Source organism: Taudactylus pleione, unplaced genomic scaffold, assembly GCF_031769625.1.
Source record: "Taudactylus pleione unplaced genomic scaffold, aTauple2 ptg000434l, whole genome shotgun sequence".
NCBI classification, from domain to species: Eukaryota; Metazoa; Chordata; class Amphibia; order Anura; family Myobatrachidae; genus Taudactylus; species Taudactylus pleione.
In genome coordinates this window covers 2,393,716-2,417,118 of record NW_028284836.1, presented here as the reverse complement: position 1 = coordinate 2,417,118, position 23,403 = coordinate 2,393,716, and the positions used below count along the sequence as shown (strand labels likewise).

The window sequence follows — 23,403 nt, the reverse complement described above, 5'->3', positions numbered from 1 at the left end:
CATTTCACACTGGCGAGAACAGAATAAAAGATTCTAATCCAGCACACAAAGATGTGATGAGGAGGAGTCCGGCTTTACAGCCCCCGTTTGGCAGGTGACCAACTGGCTGGAATTTATGTTCATAAATTCGATTTGCTTTCAAGGATGCAAACATAATTCAGACAGGAACATTGGCGTCTCTGCTATCAAACAATGTCAAGAATACAAAGTACAAGTGGCAACTACCCTCAACTATATCAGCGGCCCAGGATCAGAACGAATGCAGAGCCAATATGGCTGGTCCTGCCCAGGCTCACCTACCTGGGGTACATGCTGGCTTCCTGTCTGCCTGCTCTTGTCATCCCGCTGGGGAAACAGAGATTTAAGGAGTTTGGGCATTTGAGGCACTAAGGATTTCATAGGATTCATGTAGGACGACACAGAGTTATCCTGACCTGCCAAAAGAGAAACGCGTGGATATAATTTTTCATACTCCCTGATACAAGTAACTTATACTTTCATTCTGTACGTTATTAGCGACCAATGAAAACAAAAAAAAATCCGAAAAGGTGCCAGGGATAATTACTGCAGACTGTTTGCCAACCCTAAATAATACCCACCCTAAATTCTTTAAAACGCATTTCACCGCTGCTATAACATTGTCGCTTGGGTCTAACAAAATCCTTCTGCGCCCGTGTGAAGCTTGGCGCTACACTACATTATTATTGCTCTCTCATTTTATATAGTAAAACTAGTTACAACTATGCATTGTAAACAATCAATAAATTAAGGGAACCAATTTAGTTACAAAACGCGTTTTACCGCTACTGTAACATATGGTCACTTGGAGATATACACACACATATATTTAGTTTAGAAATATACAAAATAAATTACAACCAGGCATTTGAGTTATCTTCTCAATTCCTCCGAGCGTTCTAGTTATGGAAAGAGACAAAAGGGGGCATTTTACATTTTATTTTTGATGCCCCTACAGTTACCCCAATGGGCACATGAAGCACTGCACCGAGACAACTTCTCTCCTCAATCTGAACAGATTCAAAGACCAATCCCATGTAGAGCGCAACAGTTTATGGAGCGTTACTATAGCGGTGTGACTTGCCTGGGTCTGAGGATTGGCTGGACGCGGATTTTGCAGGTAAGGCGGGCCGGGGTGATGACCCACTGCGAATAGAGTGGGGTGATGATTCGGACACATCCTGCTGACTTTCCCATCGACCCTGTGACGGAGACAGGTATGTTGTTGTTAGGAGACCAGTAAGAGATTAAGGGAGAGATGTATTAAGACTTCTAAAGACTGGAAAGTGGACTAGTGAAGTCGCTCATAGCAACCAATCAGCTTCCACTTATTTATAGCATGTACCTGATAACAGTTAGCTGGAAACGGATTTGTTGCTATGGCAAACTTCTCCACTCTTTATAAGGTTTAGTGCATCTCCCCATAGGCTAAGTTGCCGCACATTATGGAGAATCTAAGATTTCATAGCTGGGGACACAGCACACGGTCTGTGAGGAACCTCTTCAGCTTTGCTGTTTGGCGATAACAATACTCAATAGCTTACAATATGCCTTCTGCGAATATCAAACACACAGGGTATCACAGTAAAGGTGGGTACATATTAGATGATATGTCGCCCGATCTTGCGGATCGGGCCGACCTATTGGCCACGGAGGCAAATGTGTACCTACTACGGACCACCAAGCATACTCCCACAGGTCATCCATTGCGGTCGTTCCACCGGCCTGCATGTAGGACTGACGGAACAACCCAGCTGCCAACGCCAGGCAGGTGAATGGAGCCGGTGCCCGACATATCGGGCGGTCGGGCATCGGATTCTGTAACGTGTACCGGCCACCCGATGTGTCGGCCTATCGGGAGCAGCAATGTTGGGTACACACATCGGTAAGTGTGTACCCAGTTTTAGAGGAGCGGTACCATATCGTCTAAACTACCTGGGCACTTGTCTATTTTCCAGCAATCTAATGTACTGCAGATGTTAAACCATCATCTCAGCAAGAGGCTACATAAATCTCCCAATGACCTCAATGGTGAGGTTCCACCCATTAGGTTCCCAATGGGTCACAGTAATCCAAATGTGAAAGACTATTACAAGACTGTAATAAACTACCATGGGTCCGATTCAGCGATGGGTGCTATGGCACAGCCATAGCGACTTTGTACGCTGCGTCTGTGCAGTACGCTAATGCCGCAGGAGGCGTCTTGTGTAAATAGATGCCTCCTAGTATGTCTCCCTGGAGGGGTAGGGAAAATAGACTGCAAGCTCCACGGGGACTAAGACAGATGTGAATGGCTAAATATTCTTTGTAAAGCGCTGACAGACACCAAATCTCCCCGCCGTACCGTTATTACATAAACAAAACACCTGATAACTTGGGATTGTGTGTAAAAGAGGAAAAACACATCAGCACCAGATGTAGTCACTGACCTAGGCTTATATTAAATGTTTCTCAGGAACACGTCACACAGCAGATGAGACAGTACTGGGGTTCGCACAACCAAAGACACCCTTTATATCATTCTGTCTCGTGTAGCAGCAGAAGCAACGTATTAAAATGTATTATCCACTTAAACGGCTCCGTTCACCTTGGGGAGAACCTGTGACTCCTGCACAGATCAGCTGCGTCAAACAAATCTAATTGCTCCCAGTGACAGAACAAATTGCCGGTTTAAAGTGGAGAAAAAATGTGAGGCTGACTGAAGCCAGTCTCTCCCGCCTTGTTAAAGGACAGGACGGTTTACTGTCATAATAAAATTTATGCAGTAAATTCCATTTACAAAAACACCCTTGGGATCAGAAATACACGTTCTCCTTAGCAGAGTGTTCCTGCAAGTAAAGAATGGTCTGAGATGAGATGTGCTCGTAATGAGACGGCGGGGAGGGGGGATGGGAGCTATCGGGACTCCGAACATTCACTGTGAGAAAAGCAGAGAGTGTAACTATATCCTGCAATGTATTTTTAGGTTATGTGCCATTACCTCCAATAGCCTATTGTGCACCTCTACAGATTATTCCTCGTTTCATGCAGAAAACAATGCAGGGCACAGTGATGTAACCCATGGCAACCACCTGGACAACTGCTTTCATTTCCTAAAACGCAGGTCTTCATAAATGACCTGTAATAAAGTTTTGAGGAAGCTGCACACTATCGCCACCTAAACAGAGACCTATTACTGGTTCCCAATTACTGAAACGCGTAGGGTAGGATTGAACATCCTAAAGGTTTTTTTTTTTTTATAACGGAATCTGTTTAAATAGTGGTTTGATCACAGGAGGAGATTTGGCATCACTGCGCAGACTCTAATAGGTTAGTCTGAGGTGGCGTATCTAACACCATGCAGTGAGCACGGCGTCTGATGCATGGGCCCCTTCTCACTTCCGGGCCCGGTAAAATCTCACCACTGAATATATTAATTATTCCAGCATAAGGGTTATATTCATCTATAGTTCTAGAATATATCCATGTCAATCACGTGAATAATTATTTTTGAAAATAAGGACGTGTTTCACCTAAAACTTATTAAATAATGTTGTTCAGAGAAGGCGTTTGGGTTTCAGGGCCAATGAGGCATTGGTTACGTTCCAGTGGACAGAACATTTGTGACTTCTTGTGGGTTAATTTGTGCAGTGAAAAGGCATTTCCTGTGTCTCATATAACTGATATTACTGTAGCTTTGAAGGGTCTAATTGGATGAGGACACAGCTGGAACAAGACTTGCAATTGTGAGTAAGAGTGAAGACTAGAACAGTTGTAACAGGAAATTAGTGTGAGTAGTATTAGTGTGAGTATGGTAACTGTAGGGGTGCAGTATATGTGGGAGTAGGGTAGGTGTGAGGGTGTACCAGTGTGAGTAGTATAGATAGGAGTAGTGTAGGTGTGAGGGTGTACTAGTGTGAGTAGGGTAGGTGTGAGGGTGTACTAGTGTGAGTAGTATAGGTGGGAGTAGGGCAGGTGTGAGGGTGTACCAGTGTGAGTAGTACAGGTGGGAGTAGGGTAGGTGTGAGTAGTATAGGTGGGAGTAGGGTAGGTGTGAGGGTGTACCAGTGTGAGTAGTATAGGTGGGAGTAGGGGGAGGTGTGAGCGTGTACCAGTGTGAGTAGGATAGGTGTGAGGGTGTACCAGTGTGTGTAGTATAGGTGAGAGTAGGGTAGGTGTGATTGTGCATTAGTGTGAGTAGTATACTGTAAGCGGGAGTAGGGTAGGTGTGAGGGTGTACCAGTGTGAGTAGTATAGGTAGGAGTAGGGTAGGTGTGAGGGTGTACCAGTGTGAGTAGTATAGGTGGGAGTAGGGGAGAAGTGAGGGTGTACCAGTGTGAGTAGTATAGGTAGGAGTGGGTAGGTGTGAGGGTGTACCAGTGTGAGTAGTATAGGAGTAGGGTAGGTGTGAGGGTGTACCAGTGTGAGTAGTACAGGTGGGAGAAGAGGAGTTGTGAGGGTGTACCAGTGTGAGTAGTATAGGAGTAGGGTAGGCGTGAGGGTGTACCAGTGTGTGTAGTATAGGTGAGAGTAGGGTAGGTGTGATTGTGCATTAGTGTGAGTAGTATACTGTAAGCGGGAGTAGGGTAGGTGTGAGGGTGTACCAGTGTGAGTAGTATAGGTAGGAGTAGGGGAGGTGTGAGGGTGTACCAGTGTGAGTAGTATAGGTAGGAGTAGGGTAGGTGTGAGGGTGTACCAGTGTGAGTAGTATAGATAGGAGTAGGGTAGGTGTGAGGGTGTACCAGTGTGAGTAGTATAGGTAGGAGTAGGGTAGGTGTGAGGGTATACCAGTGTGAGTAGTATAGGTAGGAGTAGGGTAGGTGTGAGGGTGTACCAGTGTGAGTAGTATAGGTAGGAGTAGGGTGGGTGTGAGGGTGTACCAGTGTGAGTAGTATAGATAGGAGTAGGGTAGGTGTGAGGGTATACCAGTGTGAGTAGTATATGTGGGAGTAATGTAGGTGTGAGGGTGTACTAGTGTGAGTAGTATACTGTAAGCGGGAGTAGGGGAGGTGTGAGGGTGTACCAGTGTGAGTAGTATAGGTAGGAGTAGGGTAGGTGTGAGGGTGTACCAGTGTGAGTAGTATAGGTGGGAGTAGGGTAGGTGTGAGGGTGTACCAGTGTGAGTAGTACAGGTGGTAGTAGGGGAGGTGTGAGGGTGTACCAGTGTGAGTAGTATAGGAGTAGGGTAGGTGTGAGGGTGTACCAGTGTGTGTAGTATAGGTGAGAGTAGGGTAGGTGTGATTGTGCATTAGTGTGAGTAGTATACTGTAAGCGGGAGTAGGGTAGGTGTGAGGGTGTAAGTTTGAGTAGTACAGGTGGGAGTAGGGTAGGTGTGAGGGTGTAAGTGTGAGTAGTACAGGTGGGAGTAGGGTAGGTGTGAGGGTGTACCAGTGTGAGTAGTACAGGTGGGAGTAGGGTAGATGTGAGGGTGTACCAGTGTGAGTAGTATAGGTGGGAGTAGGGTAGGTGTGAGGGTGTACCAGTGTGAGTAGTATAGGTAGGAGTAGGGTTGGTGTGAGGGTGTACCAGTGTGAGTAGTATAGGTGGGAGTAGGGTAGGTGTGAGGGTGTACCAGTGTGATTAGTATAGGTAGGAGTAGGGTTGGTATGAGGGGGTACCAGTGTGAGTAGTATATAGGGAGTAGGGGAGGAGTGAGGGTGTACCAGTGTGAGTAGTATAGGAGTAGGGTAGGTGTGAGGGGGTACCAGTGTGAGTAGTATAGGAGGGAGTAGGGGAGGAGTGAGGGTGTACCAGTGTGAGTAGTATAGGTAGGAGTAGGGTAGGTGTGAGGGTGTACCAGTGTGAGTAGTATAGGAGTAGGGTAGGTGTGAGGGTGTACCAGTGTGAGTAGTACAGGTGGGAGTAGGGGAGGTGTGAGGGTGTACCAGTGTGAGTAGTATAGGAGTAGGGTAGGTGTGAGGGTGTACCAGTGTGAGTAGTATAGGAGTAGGGTAGGTGTGAGGGTGTACCAGTGTGAGTAGGGGAGGTGGGAGTAGGGGAGGTGCGAGGGTTTACCAGTGTGAGTAGTACAGGTGGGAGTAGGAGAGGTGTGAGGGTGTACCAGTGTGAGTAGTATAGGAGTAGGGTAGGTGTGAGGGTGTACCAGTGTGAGTAGTATAGGTAGGAGTAGGGTAGGTGTGAGGGTGTACCAGTGTGAGTAGTATAGGTAGGAGTAGGGTAGGTGTGAGGGTGTACCAGTGTGTGTAGTATAGGTGAGAGAAGGGTAGGTGTGATTGTGCATTAGTGTGAGTAGTATACTGTAAGTGGGAGTAGGGTAGGTGTGAGGGTGTAAGTGTGAGTAGTATAGGTGGGAGTAGGGTAGGTGTGAGGGTGTAAGTGTGAGTAGTACAGGTGGGAGTATGGTAGGTGTGAGGGTGTACCAGTGTGAGTAGTATAGGTAGGAGTAGGGTAGGTGTGATTGTGCATTAGTGTGAGTAGTATACTGTAAGCAGGAGTAGGGTAGGTGTGAGGGTGTACCAGTGTGAGTAGTATAGGTAGGAGTAGGGTTGGTGTGAGGGTGTACCAGTGTGAGTAGTATAGGTGGGAGTAGGGTAGGTGTGAGGGTGTACCAGTGTGAGTAGTATAGGTAGGAGTAGGGTTGGTGTGAGGGGGTACCAGTGTGAGTAGTATAGGAGGGAGTAGGGGAGGAGTGAGGGTGTACCAGTGTGAGTAGTATAGGTGGGAGTAGGGTAGTGTGAGGGTGTACCAGTGTGAGTAGTACAGGTGGGAGTAGGGGAGGTGTGAGGGTGTACCAGTGTGAGTAGTATAGGAGTAGGGTAGGTGTGAGGGTGTACCAGTGTGAGTAGTATAGGTAGGAGTAGGGTTGGTGTGAGGGGGTACCAGTGTGAGTAGTATAGGTAGGAGTAGGGTAGGTGTGAGGGTGTACCAGTGTGAGTAGTATAGGAGTAGGGTAGGTGTGAGGGTGTAAGTTTGAGTAGTACAGGTGGGAGTAGGGTAGGTGTGAGGGTGTAAGTGTGAGTAGTACAGGTGGGAGTAGGGTAGGTGTGAGGGTGTACCAGTGTGAGTAGTACAGGTGGGAGTAGGGTAGATGTGAGGGTGTACCAGTGTGAGTAGTATAGGTAGGAGTAGGGTAGATGTGAGGGTGTACCAGTGTGAGTAGTATAGGTGGGAGTAGGGTAGTGTGAGGGTGTACTAGTGTGAGTAGTATAGGTGGGAGTAGGGTAGTGTGAGGGTGTACCAGTGTGAGTAGTATAGGTAGGAGTAGGGTAGGTGTGAGGGTGTACCAGTGTGAGTAGTATAGGTGGGAGTAGGGTAGGTGTGAGGGTGTACCAGTGTGAGTAGTATAGGTAGGAGTAGGGTAGGTTTGAGGGTGTACCAGTGTGAGTAGTATAGGTGGGAGTAGGGGAGGAGTGAGGGTGTACCAGTGTGAGTAGGATAGGTGGGAGTAGGGTAGGTGTGAGGGTGTACCAGTGTGAGTAGTATAGGTGGGAGTAGGGTAGGTGTGACGGTGTATTAGTGTGAGTAGTATAGGTGGGAGTAGGGTAGGTGTGAGGGTGTACCAGTGTGAGTAGGATAGGTGGGAGTAGGGTAGGTGTGAGGGTGTACCAGTGTGAGTAGTACAGGTAGGAGATGGGTAGGTGTGAGGGTGTACCAGTGTGAGTAGTATAGGTGGGAGTAGGGTAGGTTTGAGGGTGTACCAGTGTGAGTAGTATAGGTGGGAGTAGGGTAGGTGTGACGGTGTATTAGTGTGAGTAGTATAGGTAGGAGTAGGGTAGGTGTGACGGTGTATTAGTGTGAGTAGTATAGGTGGGAGTAGGGTAGGTGTGAGGGTGTACCAGTGTGAGTAGTATAGGTGGGAGTAGGGTAGGTGTGAGGGTGTACCAGTGTGAGTAGTATAGGTGGGAGTAGGGTAGGTGTGAGGGTGTACCAGTGTGAGTAGTACAGGTGGGAGTAGGGTAGGTGTGAGGGTGTACCAGTGTGAGTAGTATAGGTGGGAGTAGGGTAGGTGTGAGGGTGTACCAGTGTGAGTAGTATAGGTGGGAGTAGGGTAGGTGTGAGGGTGTACCAGTGTGAGTAGTACAGGTAGGAGATGGGTAGGTGTGAGTAGTATAGGTGGGAGTAGGGTAGGTGTGAGGGTGTACCAGTGTGAGTAGTATAGGTAGGAGTAGGGTAGGTGTGAGGGTGTACCAGTGTGAGTAGTACAGGTGGGAGTAGGGTAGGTGTGAGGGTGTACCAGTGTGAGTAGTACAGGTGGGAGTAGGGTAGGTGTGAGGGTGTACCAGTGTGAGTAGTATAGGTGGGAGTAGGGCAGGTGTGAGAGTGTACCAGTGTGAGTAGTATAGGTGGGAGTAGGGTAGGTGTGAGGGTGTACCAGTGTGAGTAGTATAGGTGGGAGTAGGGTAGGTGTGAGGGTAATTAGTGTGTAGAACGTCTACCTTTAACTGCCCAAGATAAGTTGAGAGAACAATGATTGCAATGATATCCATCAGAAATATACAGTATAAACGGTCATGCCTATTTATTGCCATATAACAAAATCTTTTTACACATTTATCAATGTTACATGTAGGGGGAAATAGGGTACGATTTTTCAAAACTGCAGAGTTTTCAGCAAATTTTTATACAGGCAAAACCAACTTAGAACCTACAGTATTACAGTTAATAAAATATAATATAAACTAGCTAGTGGAAAGGTAATGGACAAGCAAAACTCCTGACTGCTGCAAAACTTAAATCGAACTGCAAAGTAAAAAAACTAAATGCATTTTAATATATATAGATATATATATATATATACATATATATATCTATATCTATATCTATATATATATATGCCCAAGTGATATACGGTAAATTTCCTTCTATAAGAGGTCAGTGTGGTCAGATACGGCACCATCTAGTGGTTTGAAGAAAGGAAGCCGCTTAACTGGTAATAGAACACTAGCAGACAACATTACCGCAATAACTAAATAGAATAAAAATTCACTAGACTTTATTAACATAGTGCTTTTATTACATGTTTGTAAGTTTGAATTCTTGTTCTTACATTATGCATAGGGTACCTAGCAAAGCGCTTCTCTGCCAAAGAGCAACTGGTGGAAAATGCATCTTGTTAAAAGTATAGAATGAGGCATGAGGCACTGGGAAGCAGAGATGACTCTGCACCTCCACGCAGCAAGGACGCAGCAGAAAATACGCCCTCTCGCCACTTTTTGCTCCACAAAATAATTCTTACTTTTGTGCTGCAACGAAAAACCAGGCGCTCCAGTGCCCCTAATCTGTACTTACCAAAGTACTATACCCCCTCTGCACAACTCCACTCATTGGCTGCTGCAATCTTCAGCTCTTGCACAAATATTTGCGTTTGGCTACACCTGCGCAAACAGACGCCCTCTGCACCCCCAAGTGTGAATTTTACACTGCACCGCAGCAATTATTCGCTTTGTAATTTAATCTTTCAACTTTTACGTTAAAAAAAATATGAGATATGGTAAGAACTTACCCTTGTTATCTCTATTTCTACGAAGTCCATAGGGTTCCACAGGATACCTTGGGGTATAGGTGTGACGTCAGTCGCAGGGCACCAAAGAGTTAAGCTTTCAGCCTCCCAGGATGCACTAGGTCCCCCTCCTATACCCCGCCCCCGAGCCAAGGCACCTCAGTTAGTTACCAAGCCATAGGCCGGAGGAGGAGAAGGAAGAGAGAGAACAAAGATCTGGACACATACAAGAATCACATTCTCACCAGAGGGAGACGGAAAACCGGTGACCAGAGCAAAGCCCATCTGCAGCACAGGTGCGACAGGGCGGGAGTCCTGTGGAACCCTATGGACTTCGTAGAAATAGAGATAACAAGGGTAAGTTCTTACCATATCTCATATTTTCTACTTCAGGGTCCATAGGGTATCCACAGGATACCTTGAGGATGTCCCAAAGCAGTATCCTTTAAGGGTGGGGACGCTCCTGTGCAGAAAGGAGAATCCGCCGCCCGAAGGAAGCATCCTGAGAGGCGAAGGTGTCAAACCTGTAATACCTCACGAAGGTATGGACAGAAGACCACGTAGCAGCCTTGCAGATCTGAACTGCCGAGGCACCACGTCGAGCTGCCCACGAAGGACCCACAGACCTAGTGGAATGAGCCTTCAGAGAAGGAGGGACCGGTAGGCCTTCATGAAGATAAGCTTCAGAAATAGCCATACGGATCCAGGCTGCCAAAGTTTGCTTTGAAGCAGGCCAACCCTTTTTACGGAAGCCAAAGAGGACAAACAAAGCGTCCGACTTCCTAAACGAAGAAGTGCGGTCAACATAAGTCCTTAAGGCCCGCACAACATCCAAAGAGGCCTCACCCACGGAAAGACCCGGTGAGTTAAAGGCCGGAACAACTATTTCCTCGTTAATATGAAACTGGGAAACAACTTTGGGAAGAAACTCGGGCCGAGTGCGGAGCACTGCCCTGTTCCCATAAAAAACCAAGAAAGGGGGTCTACAAGAAAGAGCCCCTAACTCAGAAACACGTCTGGCCGAAGCAATGGCCAGAAGGAAAACAGTCTTAGCTGTTAGCCATTTAAGATCCACTGAGCCCAGTGGTTCAAACGGCGGTCCTTGGAGAGCCCTCAGGACCACAGCCAAATCCCAAGGCGCCACAGGTGGAACAAAGGGCGGCTGAATGCGGAGAACACCCTGCATAAAGGTGCGCACATCCGGGATTGTAGCAATCCTACGGTGAAACCAGACAGATAGGGCCGAAACCTGTACCTTCAAAGAAGCAAGGCGAAGCCCATGATCTAGTCCCGCTTGCAGGAAGGCGAGAATCCGAGACAGACGAAACTCCCGCGGTGCATAACCTCTCGGTCGACACCACTGGAAGAACGTATGCCACACGCGATGGTATATCCTCGCGGAAGACGGTTTCCGAGCTCGTAACATGGTACGCACCACAGAGCTGGAAAACCCCCGGGACCTCAGCATGGCCGTCTCAACAGCCACGCCGTCAAAGACAGCCGAGTTAGGTCCGGGTGAAGGCAAGGACCCTGAGACAGAAGGTCCGGTCGTAGCGGCAACCGCAGAGGAATGTCCACGGACAGACCCTGAAGGTCTGAGAACCAGTGCCGTCTGGGCCACGCGGGAGCTATCAACAGGAGCGTCCCTCCTTCCTGTTTGAATTTCCGGATTACCCGTGGAAGAAGGGAGACCGGAGGGAACAGGTATGCGAACCGGAACGTCCACCGGACGGACAGAGCATCCACCAGAGACGCCCCTTCGTCTCTTGTGCGAGACCCGTACACCGGCAACTTGTTGTTGTGCCGGGACGCCATGAGGTCGATTTCTGGAAGACCCCACCTGTCCACCAGTAGTTGAAAAACGTCCGGGTGCAGGGACCATTCCCCCGGATGAACGTCCTGGCGACTTAGAAAGTCCGCCTCCCAATTGAGCACTCCCGGGATGAAAACCGCTGATATGGCCGGAAGATTGCGCTCCGCCCAAACCAGGATCCGAGAGACCTCTACGAGAGCCGCCCGACTGCGAGTTCCTCCTTGCCTGTTTATGTAGGCCACGGTGGTAGCGTTGTCCGACTGGACCTGCACCGGGCGACCCTGGAGAAACCGCTGTGCCTGCTGGAGGGCATTGAAGACCGCACGGAGTTCCAAGATATTTATTGGAAGCTCCGCTTCTGTCGGCGTCCACCTGCCCTGGAACAAGTGTGGACCCGAAACTGCTCCCCAGCCCCGAAGACTGGCGTCCGTTGTCAACAGGACCCAATTTGGAACCCAGAACGGACGTCCCTTGTTGAGGTGGGTCGTCTGTAACCACCACGTAAGGGACAGGCGAACCTCCTGGGTGAGCACAATCGTCTGGGACTTCAGAGACTGAGTCAGCCCGTTCCACTTGGACAGGATCAGGTGCTGCAGAGGTCTGGAGTGAAACTGGGCGTATTCCACCATGTCGAACACCGACACCATGGAGCCCAGTAACCTCATCGCCGAGTGTAAGGACACCCGGCGGCTGTGCAGACAACTGCGCACCCTTGACTGTAAAGCAGAGATCTTGTCCTCCGTCACGAAGATCCTTTGCTGTCCCGAGTCCAATAAGGCTCCAAGATGCAGAATCCTCCGAGACGGGATTAGAGTGGACTTCTGCCAGTTGATTAGCCAGCCGTGCCGTTGCAGCAGTGCAATGGTCAGGTCCAAGTGGCGTAACAGGAGCTCTGGAGATCCTGCCACCAATAACAGGTCGTCCAAATACGGCAACATGCGGACTCCCTGCAGCCGCAGAGAAGCCGCCATGACCGCCATCACCTTGGTGAAAACACGTGGTGCTGTTGCCAGGCCAAAAGGTAACGCCCGAAACTGGAAGTGGTCGCTGCTGATTGCAAACCTGAGGAACTGTTGATGGCGCCAAAGAATAGGGACATGCAGGTAAGCGTCCTGTATGTCCAATGACACCAAGTAGTCCCCAGGTTCCAGCGCCAGAATGATGGACCGTAGGGTCTCCATCCGAAACTTCGGGACCCGCAAAGACTTGTTGAGTGCTTTGAGGTTGAGAATCGGACGATATGACCCATTGGGTTTCTGTACCAAAAATAGATTTGAATAGAAACCCTGGCCCCTCTGGGAGAATGGAACCGCCACTATAACTCCAGCCTGGAGCATAGTGTGCAATACCTTCCGCAGCTCCGTAGCCTTGTTCCGGTCTGATGGGAGACCCGTGGTGAAGAAGCGAGCCGGGGGTCTGTGCCGGAAGGAGAGGGCGTATCCGTGCCTGCTTCCGGGGCTTGACCGATTTCTTAGGGCCAGCCTGTCGAGGAAACGACTGTGGTTTGGGCCTGCCCTGGGCCCTAGATGACCGAAAGGACGATGGTCCCGAACCAGAAGGAGCAGCGGCCGACGGGAGACAGGCAGATTTGGCTGCCGCCAGCGTGGCCACAATCTTATCCAGATCCGGACCGAAGAGAACTTCTCCGGTAAACGGCAACGCTTCCAGACCTTTCTTGGAATCTGCGTCCGCCTTCCAGGATCGCAGCCACAAGGTGCGACGAGCAGCTACCGCTGCTGAAGAAATTCTAGACACCAGAGTACTAATGTCTAGAGCCGCCTCGTTGATGTAGGTGGCCGAATCACGGAGATTGCTAATCAACTCCGCCTGATCGGCCGGACAGTCGGATTCAAAAGAAGCCTCTAATGAATCCGCCCAGCGCTCCATCGCTCTGGCAACCCAGCAAATGGCCATAGCCGGCCGTGCTGCCCCCCCTGCAAGGGAATAAGCGGACTTCAGGCAGATTTCTACCTTGCGGTCCGTAGCATCCTTAAGGGAGGACATGGATGGCATCGGCAATGTGGCACTACGGACAAGACGGGTCACGTGAGAATCCACCTGTGGAGGGGATTCCCACTCCGCAAAATAATTATCCGCGAACGGATAAGCCACCGCCAGGCGTCTCTGCGGCTGGTATCTTTTGCCAGGTTGTTTCCACGCCTCCTCTAAATGGTCCACCAACTGACCCGAAAGAGGAAAGACTGTGGCATCGCCCTTCACATCTTTGAAAAAGGCATACTTAGATTTAGCCGCTGGGGGAACTTCGTCCTCAATCACCAAGGCTGTGCGGACCGCCCGAATAAGTCCAGGAATATATACTTTGGACTTAGCATCAGCGTCCTTAGTATGGAGAGGTTCCTGATCGTAAGGATCTAGAATCTCCCCATCATCAGACGTCCCTTCGTCATCCTCATAAGGAGCGGACAGAGACGCCACCGGCCTTTTATGAGACTGCATCACAGACTCCCCTTGCAACACATCCGACAAGTGCTGTACAGAACTCGTCAGGGAGTTAACCCACGCTGGCTCCTGAGAACCCGGGAGCGGGGAAATAGGGAGACTGTGGGGTACCACCAATTGTCGTGGGAACCCCTGCATGGGTGACGACACCACAGACTGCTGGGACAAACCCATCGGAGTAAACGCGGGCTGCGGAGCTAACTGGCCCACTAAAGCTGTTAACGCCTGAGCGAAACAAGCCCAGGGCGGCTCCTGTACCGGTGCAGTAACCGTAATAGGCCGCGCCATGGACAAACACTGCCGGCAAAGGCCCTCCGCGCTACCCTCCCCCTCCGCTAACGGTACTTTGCATGTGGTACACTGTAGCCGGAGGGGAAAATCACTTTCAGACATGATGGCACCACGTATGTGACCTCTCTCACCAATTAAGTATTAAATAGGCGAGAGACCACCCTGCAGCACCGCACCGCAAGGGCTTTAGCAGAAAGAACAGGGACAGTAATAAAGCTGACAGTTTAGAGAAGAAAAGATTACAGGCAGCGCTAGCACAGTCACATACAATGCAGAAAAATAACAATTCCTGCACTAACAGCGCTGATCACTCAACTACACAGACACAGGGCCTGGTAGGACACAGCGCTGCATACACAGACCTGACCACAGCGGAGGAGAGGTATGCGGGGGGACTCAGACCACGATGCTTCCGTCCAGCGCTTCCAGCAGCGTTCACCATGCGTTCTGGAGAAGATGGCCGCCGAGGAGCAGAGAGGAGGCTGGCCTGGGGGAGGAGCGCTGCCACAGGACCAGTCGGCAGCATGCAGAGAGGGCTGTGTGCAGCGGGGGAGGCGCCGGCTGTGAGACAGGGAAGGCGCGCTCCCCTGGCATGCATTTAACCCCTGGGACGCCGCAGCGCTACCGCTCTGCTGCGGTCCGCTGTCCCAGGGGGTAGTGGAAGCGCAGGTTGGTCGCCTGGCTCCACGCTGCAGCCAGTCCCCAGGGAGCCCCCTGCCTGGGGACTTAGGACCATGTGATCAGCGGGGACCCACCGCGGGACCCCGCTGCTTACCTCTGTCCCCCTTGAATCCGGCCATGGTCCGGAGCATCTGGGGTCACCGCTAGCTGTGACCCCAGACGCCCACCAGCATCCCCGGATCAGTACCGGCGTTCTGGTACCGGCGGGGTGTAGGGAAGACAGCATGGACGTCAGGACTGACTGTCCATGCTGTTCATCCAGATGTGCAGCCACAGCTGCATGAGAAAAGCTTCAGGGGCTCTTCTAGCCCCCACTCCAACAGGTGCACCCGACTCCGGCCGGGCACCAAACTAAACTGAGGTGCCTTGGCTCGGGGGCGGGGTATAGGAGGGGGACCTAGTGCATCCTGGGAGGCTGAAAGCTTAACTCTTTGGTGCCCTGCGACTGACGTCACACCTATACCCCAAGGTATCCTGTGGATACCCTATGGACCCTGAAGTAGAAAAAAAAGTTTCCCGCAGTCACAGCGTAGCCATCACTTATATATGTGTGTTATTCACAGAACGTTCTCAGTGGGTAATCAGGCAGCGTCACCGATCGTTCCAGCTCCGGGAATCGTACAGCAGATTCTATTTGAATGATCGACTATCTGTCCCCTGCTCTGAAGTGATAAATTATTTTGCACAGAGAAAAAAATTGCAGCTCTGCTGTCACCAGATCAATAATAATCCCTCAGAAAGGAGTCTGCAAAGTGTTTTTGTTTTTTTTTTTACACTCCTTAAATATTGATGCTAAACTTTTGTTTCTTTTGTGAATAGTTTTGACTTTCAAGATAGCATGATAACAGTATCGGGGATCGGTATGAATGACGCCCGGACTTATGGCCGGCGGTTCAAATCCCGACGCTGGAACCCCGGCAGCAGTGACAATCCCGATCGGTAAGTAGAGGACTATCCCTAACCCTTCCCCCCCCCCCCCTATCCCTAACCCTTCCCTCCCCCCCCCCTATCCCTACCCTCCCTTAAGGGTGCCCCTAGTGCCTAAACTTAACTGTCCCTGTAAGTGCCTAAACCTAACCCCCCGATCCTCACAGCCTAAACCTAACCCTCCCGGGGGGGTGGTGCCTAACCCTAACCTCCCCCGGGGGTGCCTAAACCTAACCCCCCCCTTCCCCTAGCCTATCCCTCCCAAGGAGGTGCCTAACCCTAACTCCCCACGGGAGCCCTGAAACCTATGTGGCTGTCCACGCCCGCCGCCCGGCTTACCTTCATTCGTTGTGTGCCGGGCGTCGGGCTCCCGGCGTAGGGATAATGATAGGCGTCAGGATTTCGGCACCTATCTTTAGTCCCCTGTCGGGATTACACAGTCGGCATTTCGACCGTTGGCTTCCTGACTGCATCCCATATACAGACGTGCACACACACACAGACAAATGTCATCATACCCTGTTACTGGCCAGGTTTTGTTGTCCTCCTAGATCCTGTCGGCTTCCTGACAGCTGTAAATCAAAAGATAAAACTTTAAAAGTTAAAAAAAAAATTCTAGTGAAATAGTTAAAATAATAATATAAATGTAAAAATTATTATCAAGCACTGTTTATTATCATTTTTTATTTATATGGAGCCACGAGAGTCCTGTAGTGCTGTACAAGGGGTTAAATAGGACAAGGGGATATAGAAGTGCAGACGTAATAAGCACAGATACATGAGTACAGACTTATACAGACATGGTATATAAATTCACATAGATGCACAATTACAGTGCACAGGTAGCATATTGATGTAGGGAAGACCAAGGAGTGAGGGCCCTGCTCGTGTACAATCTATAGGGGATAATTGTGTAGACAATGAGGAGAAGAGGGGCAGAGTTAGGTGGAGAGGTGATATGATAGGCTGGATGAAAGTCTAATGGAGCGAGGGAGGGTCTTCCTGGGGTTAGGAGCGGCCCAGGAGAAGTCCCGAATGCGAGATTGGGAAGTGGTCATCAGGGAGGAGGTGGGGAAGAGACCATTAGCACAGTGAGGAGAGGGGGAAGGAGTATGTGAGAGAATGAGGCTACAGATGTAGGGAGGTGCTGTGAGGTCGAGAGCATTATAAGTAAGAAGAGCGAGAATACAATTCTCAGTGGTTTAGGGAGAACTGGCAGAGGGGAGCAGCCGAGAGAGTTAAAAAAAAAAGATGAAGGCCAGAGGGGAGCAGCTTACAGTAATCAAGGCGGGAAATGATGAGGGATAGAAAATGTTAGTAGAATTCAGGGTCAGGGAGGTTCCGATTCTGGAAATATTGAGGAGATGGAACCGGCAGGTTGGATGAAAAGGATTGGATGTAGAGGGAGAAGGAGAGGGCAAAGTCAATGGTGACACCTAGATATTATACTTGGAGAACAGAGACCAACAAGTTTGAGAGAAAGAGAGAGAGAGGGGTCCGGGGAAGAGATGTAAATTTGGGTATCATCGGCATAGAGGAGATAGCAAATCTCGCCTAGGGAAGAAGCATAGAGGGAGAAGAGAACGGGACTGAGGACAGAACCTTTGAGGGCCTCGACATGAAATCTAAGTGGAATGAATGTTATGGTAGACGCAGAGGAGTGACTGGACAAGTAGTAGGTGAATCCAGTCGTGTAGCCCAATGGAGTGATGTAGGGTTTGAAAGAAGAGGGGGATGGTCAATAGTGTCAAATGCAGCTCTGAGGTCAAAGAGTACAAGAATAGAGAATTGTCCTTGAGTTTAGCTGTGAGGATGGTAACCTTGGTGACGGCGTTTTCAGTGGAATGAAGGGTCTGAAAGCCAGATTAGAGTGTATCTAGGAGGGAATGGGTGGAGGGAAATTGGTGAGGCGATTGTACATCACCCTCTAAAAAGCTTGGAGGCAAAGGGTCGAAAAGAGATGGGCAGTAGTTAGCGACGACGGGGGGGAAATCAGAGTGAAGGAAGACAAGGTTGGCAGTTCTGCTGGAGTGAGATGGGGGAAGACCTGAAGTGATGAGATGTCATGGTGGATGGATTCTATGTTGGAGGTGAAGTGGGTGGCAAAATCAAACGCACAGATGTAGGAGGGAAGGGGAGTTGAAGGTAGCGAGTAAATGTCAAGGGTTGGAGGCTGAGAGGAGATGAGGGAACTGAAGTAGGATTATTTAGTGAGTAAGAGAGCAGAACCAGGGGTTAAGTGGGCCGGAACTGGGGATTACAATTGGGGCACTACTACAGGGGGCATTATTATTGTGGGCACTACTACAGGGGGCATTGGGTTACTACTACAGGGGCATTATTACTAGGGCACTACTACAGGGGCATTACTACTGGGGGCACTACTACAGGGGCCATTGCATAAAGAGCACCACTCCTGGGGACACTGCATTAGGGGCACCACTACTGTGGGCTCTGCATAACGGGCACTACCACTGTGGGCACTGCATAAGGGGCATCACTCCTGGGGGAACTGCATAAGGAGCACCACTACTGGGTGCTTTGCATAAGGGGCACTGCCACTACTGGGGGCACCACTACTGGAGGTATTGCATAAGGGGCACTACCACAACTGGGGGCATTGCATAAGGGACACTACTGCTGTGGGCATGTATAATGGGCACTATTACTGTCAGCATTATATGTATTAGGGGCACTACTACTGTGGGCACTGTGTGTAAGGGGCACTACTGTGTGTCGTAACATAAGGGACACTACTATGTGGTGTAATGTGAACCAGGGGCATTTTGTGCGGTGTAATGTGGATAAGATTGTGCTACTGTGAGTCAGAATTTTAATTGAGAATATTAGTGTGACCATGCCCCTTTCATTTGAGACCAAGCCCCCTTTTTCCGGCACGCGCTGTCCCTTTATTGAAAAAGCGCAGATGAGGGGGGAGGGGGGGGGGGGCGAGTTGTGGGGTCTGAAGAGTTCCTCCAGCAGAGCGGGAGCACTTTTGAAGAAAGGTGGTCATAGTAGAGAGCCATAGTTGGGGAGTGCCCGTCGAAGGTTGATGATAACAGATGGGGCAGCAGAGTCAAGGCGGTAGTGAGGACATGGTCACAGAAGGGTCAAGGCAGGTGAGGGAAGTAATGGGGAGAGAATGGAGTCTAGTGTGGAAGAGAATGGCATCAAGATTCTGCCTAGTAAGAGTGGCGTGTGCGTGTGGAGCGGGAGGGGATAATGCTGAAGGAGAGATAGTGATGGTCAGAGAAAGGAAGTGGGGAGTTGAAAACAGTACAGAGAGGATGGACGACCAACTCAAGGGAGTGACCATTGATGTGTGAGCGGGGAGGTGGCCCCTTGGGATAATAACAATTGGGAGAGGCCACATGAGGAGTAGAGTTTGGGAACCACTGTCTTAATGGACATAACACCTCTGCAAGGCTTCCCTCCATTCCCACAATGGTTGCAGGCCTCTGCTAGGCGAATATTGTCCACTATAAGCCACTGGGGCTCAGCCTAAAGAAATTCATTAGCTAGCTTGTGAGCGTGACACAGGGAGACAATGGACCCAGAGAAGTGGGTTTTGCATTGCAGCGAATGTAGCTTCATTCCAGGCATGCACACGCATAAAAGAGTTAAAGTCGCTAAAGTGTACAGAAGATGGTAGCTTGTCTCCAATAGATTACATAAAATGTTCCTGAATTCATCCAACCTCTGCTGAAAATCTTCTGGACATAAGGCTAAACCCAATGTGCAAAGAGTTCATTGCTTCATCTATAACATCATAAGAATGCCGACTTCACTGTTACTGCGCCAGATAACGGTTATGCCTAATCTTCCGCTAGACGGAATACGAATGAACGGTAGGCACTGAATAGGTTGACCGTTCATAGGTCGATACCAGATGGTCGACATGCACCATGTTGACAGTGACAAAAAGTCGAAAGGTACGAGGGGACGACAAGCAAATGGTCGACACATTTTTTTTTTATAGTTTTTATATTCAACATTTTTTAGGTTAGGCACTTGGGGGAGGGTTAGGGTTAGGCTGCTAGAGGGGACTGTTAGGATTAGGCACTAAGGGACGGGTTAGGCTACCATTAGGTTTAGGCACTAGGAAGAGGGCTAAAGTTAAGCACCAGGGGGAGGGTTAGGATTAGGAATAAACTAAAAAAAAATTATAAAAAATATGTCAACCATTTTTATGTCAACTGTGCGTGTCGCTCATTTGAACATGTTGATCTTTTGTACCTGACGACATATTGCATAACAACCTTCGTACTGTCGATTCTTTATATCACACCCCCGCTAGACGTCCAACAGCCACCTGTAGAAGTCTGACAACGCATTTGCCTCTGCTATTGTGGGGAGAATTGGGTTTGAATACAGAAAGGGGCACAGTTCAAGTATTATACCCAACTCGCCAAAACATTCTCAGCCACTGGGTCTAATTGGCCTCCTCCTCTAAATTGTGTTTTATAACTCTACAAGTGGTGGATGCTCACAATCCTCCTGTCCTTCACCTCATTGCGATCATGATTTATTTCTACTTTCTATTTAGTTGATGTTCCGTATTTGTTCGCAACGTATTCGTGTCTCATTAGCGAACCTTTATTTTCTGCACCTAATTTTCCAACATATATTTCCTGAGATCTCAAAAAGTTGAAAAATATAAAAGCAAAATAAAATAATATAGGGCTTTGGAATGAGCCCCCCGATGTAAACCCCATGGGACTGCCGCGGGGGACTTCACATACATGAAAGCCCAACTCAATGTACAAGACTGGGACACAGCTAGAAGAAACCCAGAAATGAAGGCATTTCGCACAAAAGGGGCCCAGTAACTTCTTCCAACCCTGGACATCAGACTTTTCATCATGTTATATATATATATATATATATATATTTGCATTGGGCAGGTTATTACAGTAGGCCAAGGTCATCTACTGATTGCATTCAAATGAGGAGAAGATTAAAACATCGGCAGTATACTCATCGCTACACACTTTATGAAGACTTGGCAATAAAGGCGGCACGATGGGTTTCTTACAACTCTATCTGCACTTAGGACGGAACTTACTCTGTGAACGTTGGGGGAACTTAGACTTTTCCTACTCAGCTTCCCCTTTCCCGATAACTGCTCCTTCACCGCCACCTCCTAAAAGAGCAGAAACAACAGCGGTTACCAACCGGTCAATACAGCTCATATACAGATTAACAAGAGGCTACAAGGATTCATAAATATCTTAATGAAGGAAATAGATTTACTTTCCCATGTTATATCCAACCAAGAGGAGTCACGAGTAGTGTCAGAGAGGAAATGTGCCCAACGCCTCTACCGAAGTCATTACAATAATCATTATAATTATATTTTGGGCACAACGATTCTTTCACGGCCGTAATAAGCCTGTCTATGGATCGTGTATGGTTGCCTGTATCTATTTATATATTTGACTTCCATATTATGCTCAAGGGTCTAATCTGCTATTGAATAATTCACAGGTGACAGGAATCGGTCAAATATGTCCTTCGGTTTGGTGAGCGGTGGGGTAATCGAATATAACTTATCATGTAAACTAGAACATCTGCCTGCACGGTAGTGATGTCACAGTGATGTCACAGGAGTCTCCTGTGATGAAACGGTTACCTAGCAGTAACAGACATGGACACCACAAAAGTCATTCACATAGCAGCTGACCCTGATGCACATCCTGCCAGATGGAACGCACAAGTATGTGTGATCCACGTATCCAGAGCGAATAAAAGAAAGTTCTATATGTGGTTTTAAAGCAACGCTCTGCACTGTACAAACAATAGGCTTGTGTTGGATTTCTAAACTAGAAAAAAAATAAAATATAAAAACGTAAAATTATTTTAGTAACCAAAATACAATATACAATGAAATAAAACATAATACAATGCCAGTGTGTACCAGCGATATGTGTGAACGCCGTCGTTCACAGATATACTGTATCGCGTTGGCTGTGCCGCACAGCCGATGCCCAATATATTTGCATATATATTGGGGCATCGTGCTGTGTGCACGGGTGGTCAGCCGACCGCCCGTACACTTGTTGCACGGGCCGGCTGTGATTGACAGCTCAACTGGGCGGGTGCATGTAAATGCCCGCCCAGTTGTGACGTCAGTCACGATGAATCGGGCAGTCTGTATGCAGAACATATGTTCCGCACAGTCTGCAGATATATCCGCCATGTGGGCACCCACCTTTAGGGGTATATTTACTAAAGTGCAGGGTTTTTAGAAGTGGAGATGTTGCCCATAGCAACCAATCAGATTCTACTTATTATTTACCTAGCACCTTTTATAGGATAATAACTAGAATCTGGTTGGTTGCTATGGGCAAAAACTCCACTTCTAACAACCCTGCACTTTAGTAAATATACCGCTTACAGTTGCGTTATCACGAAGGGTGAAATAAATAAGCAACCTACAGTGTAAATGTGATTTCTTGCAGCGTGCAAGGATTTTGTGAGAGTGACACCCTCTGCAGGAGTGCGACATTCTGCAGCTTCATATAGGAGGTGCTAGGATATATCACTCGTTTGATTTGGTGGGTGCTACGCTGCCCCTTGTTGTGGGTAGTAGGAGGCTTCTCTGTACCGCTTGTTAAAGCTCCATCGCTTAATTCACCATTGGGGCTTATGAGAAAATCATTGGGCAATTAAGCACATTTGCGCAGACAGAAATGTATGGGCTGGCTACGTGTTTTCGCGGGCCATAAAGCCTCGTCACTGAATGATGACATACATTATTTTATTACAGTGCATTTCTGTTCTCAAAGTAAGAGATTAACAGCGAGATTAAACAACTGTGCCGTCCTGGGCAGCCGACTCTGAATGACAACGCACAAGCGTCTGATTTCTGTAAATAATCTCCGAATATTTAAACGGATCCTTTAAAAATCCATGTTACTCGCAGACTGGGCGAGGAACCAGGGAGAGGTCCTTCTCACACGGGCATGCCTCTAATACAAAGATGTTTTGATCTCTTCTATTTTAGGGTAAATGCACAATGCAGTACAGTCCTTTCTCAAAATGGACCTTATATCTGTATTTCCATTAAGATTCAGGTCATACAGCAGTCGGCACTTAGTTTTCTGGCCCCCGGCCTCCGTGACTGGAGTGATTGTGATCTCGGCCGGCCGCCAGCTGGGACTAAAGTCTGGATGTATAACGCTACTTCCTGACACAGGTTAACAAGGAGGAAATGCTCGTTATGGGGAAATATAAAGTAACGCGCTGCATGTAAGAGACGCACACAGATCTAGAGGTCGGAACGACAAAACCATATTCTTTTTTCCCCTTATATTGCAAACCATTGACATTTCTAACTATTACAGTATAAAACTAATTTACCATACTGTCTGAGCAATGACTTTCCTTAGATAGAAGTAGGGAGTGGGGGAATTCACTTTATTGTGGGAGTATTTTCTGAGCAATCACTAAAGTGCTGACCTGAGCCGCGCAGGACACAGACATAAAACATTGCACAATAAAAGGACTTTCAGTGTTACAGCAGCACTTCAACATGGTTCATACGATAAGTCTACAGGCGATATTTTGACCTTCAAAAGGTTACAAAAAACTTTAATACTTCAAAATGATTCTATAAAAAAAAAAAAAAAAAAAGGTGTCGCAGTATTAGGATTATTACTGCCAGAGACAGAAAACAAAAGGAGTATATTTACTAAACTGAGTTTTTAGAAGAGGAAATGTTGCCCATAGCAACCAGATTCTAGCTATTAAATATAAAAGCAAAATAAAATAA

General features: G+C 48.4%; 1 protein-coding gene across 1 annotated transcript in view; it reads right to left on the bottom strand.

Moving 5' to 3' along the window:
- KIF13B (kinesin family member 13B) overlaps nt 1-23,403 on the bottom strand; it is a 210,742-nt gene that overhangs the window by 24,339 nt on the left and 163,000 nt on the right. Inside the window, exons 34-37 of the mRNA XM_088447549.1 lie at nt 20,695-20,772; nt 16,148-16,201; nt 1,103-1,220; nt 301-434 (exon numbers count right to left, since the gene is read on the bottom strand). Coding sequence (XP_088303675.1) covers nt 301-434; nt 1,103-1,220; nt 16,148-16,201; nt 20,695-20,772 — 384 coding nt within the window. The remainder of the gene's footprint in view (nt 1-300; nt 435-1,102; nt 1,221-16,147; nt 16,202-20,694; nt 20,773-23,403) is intronic.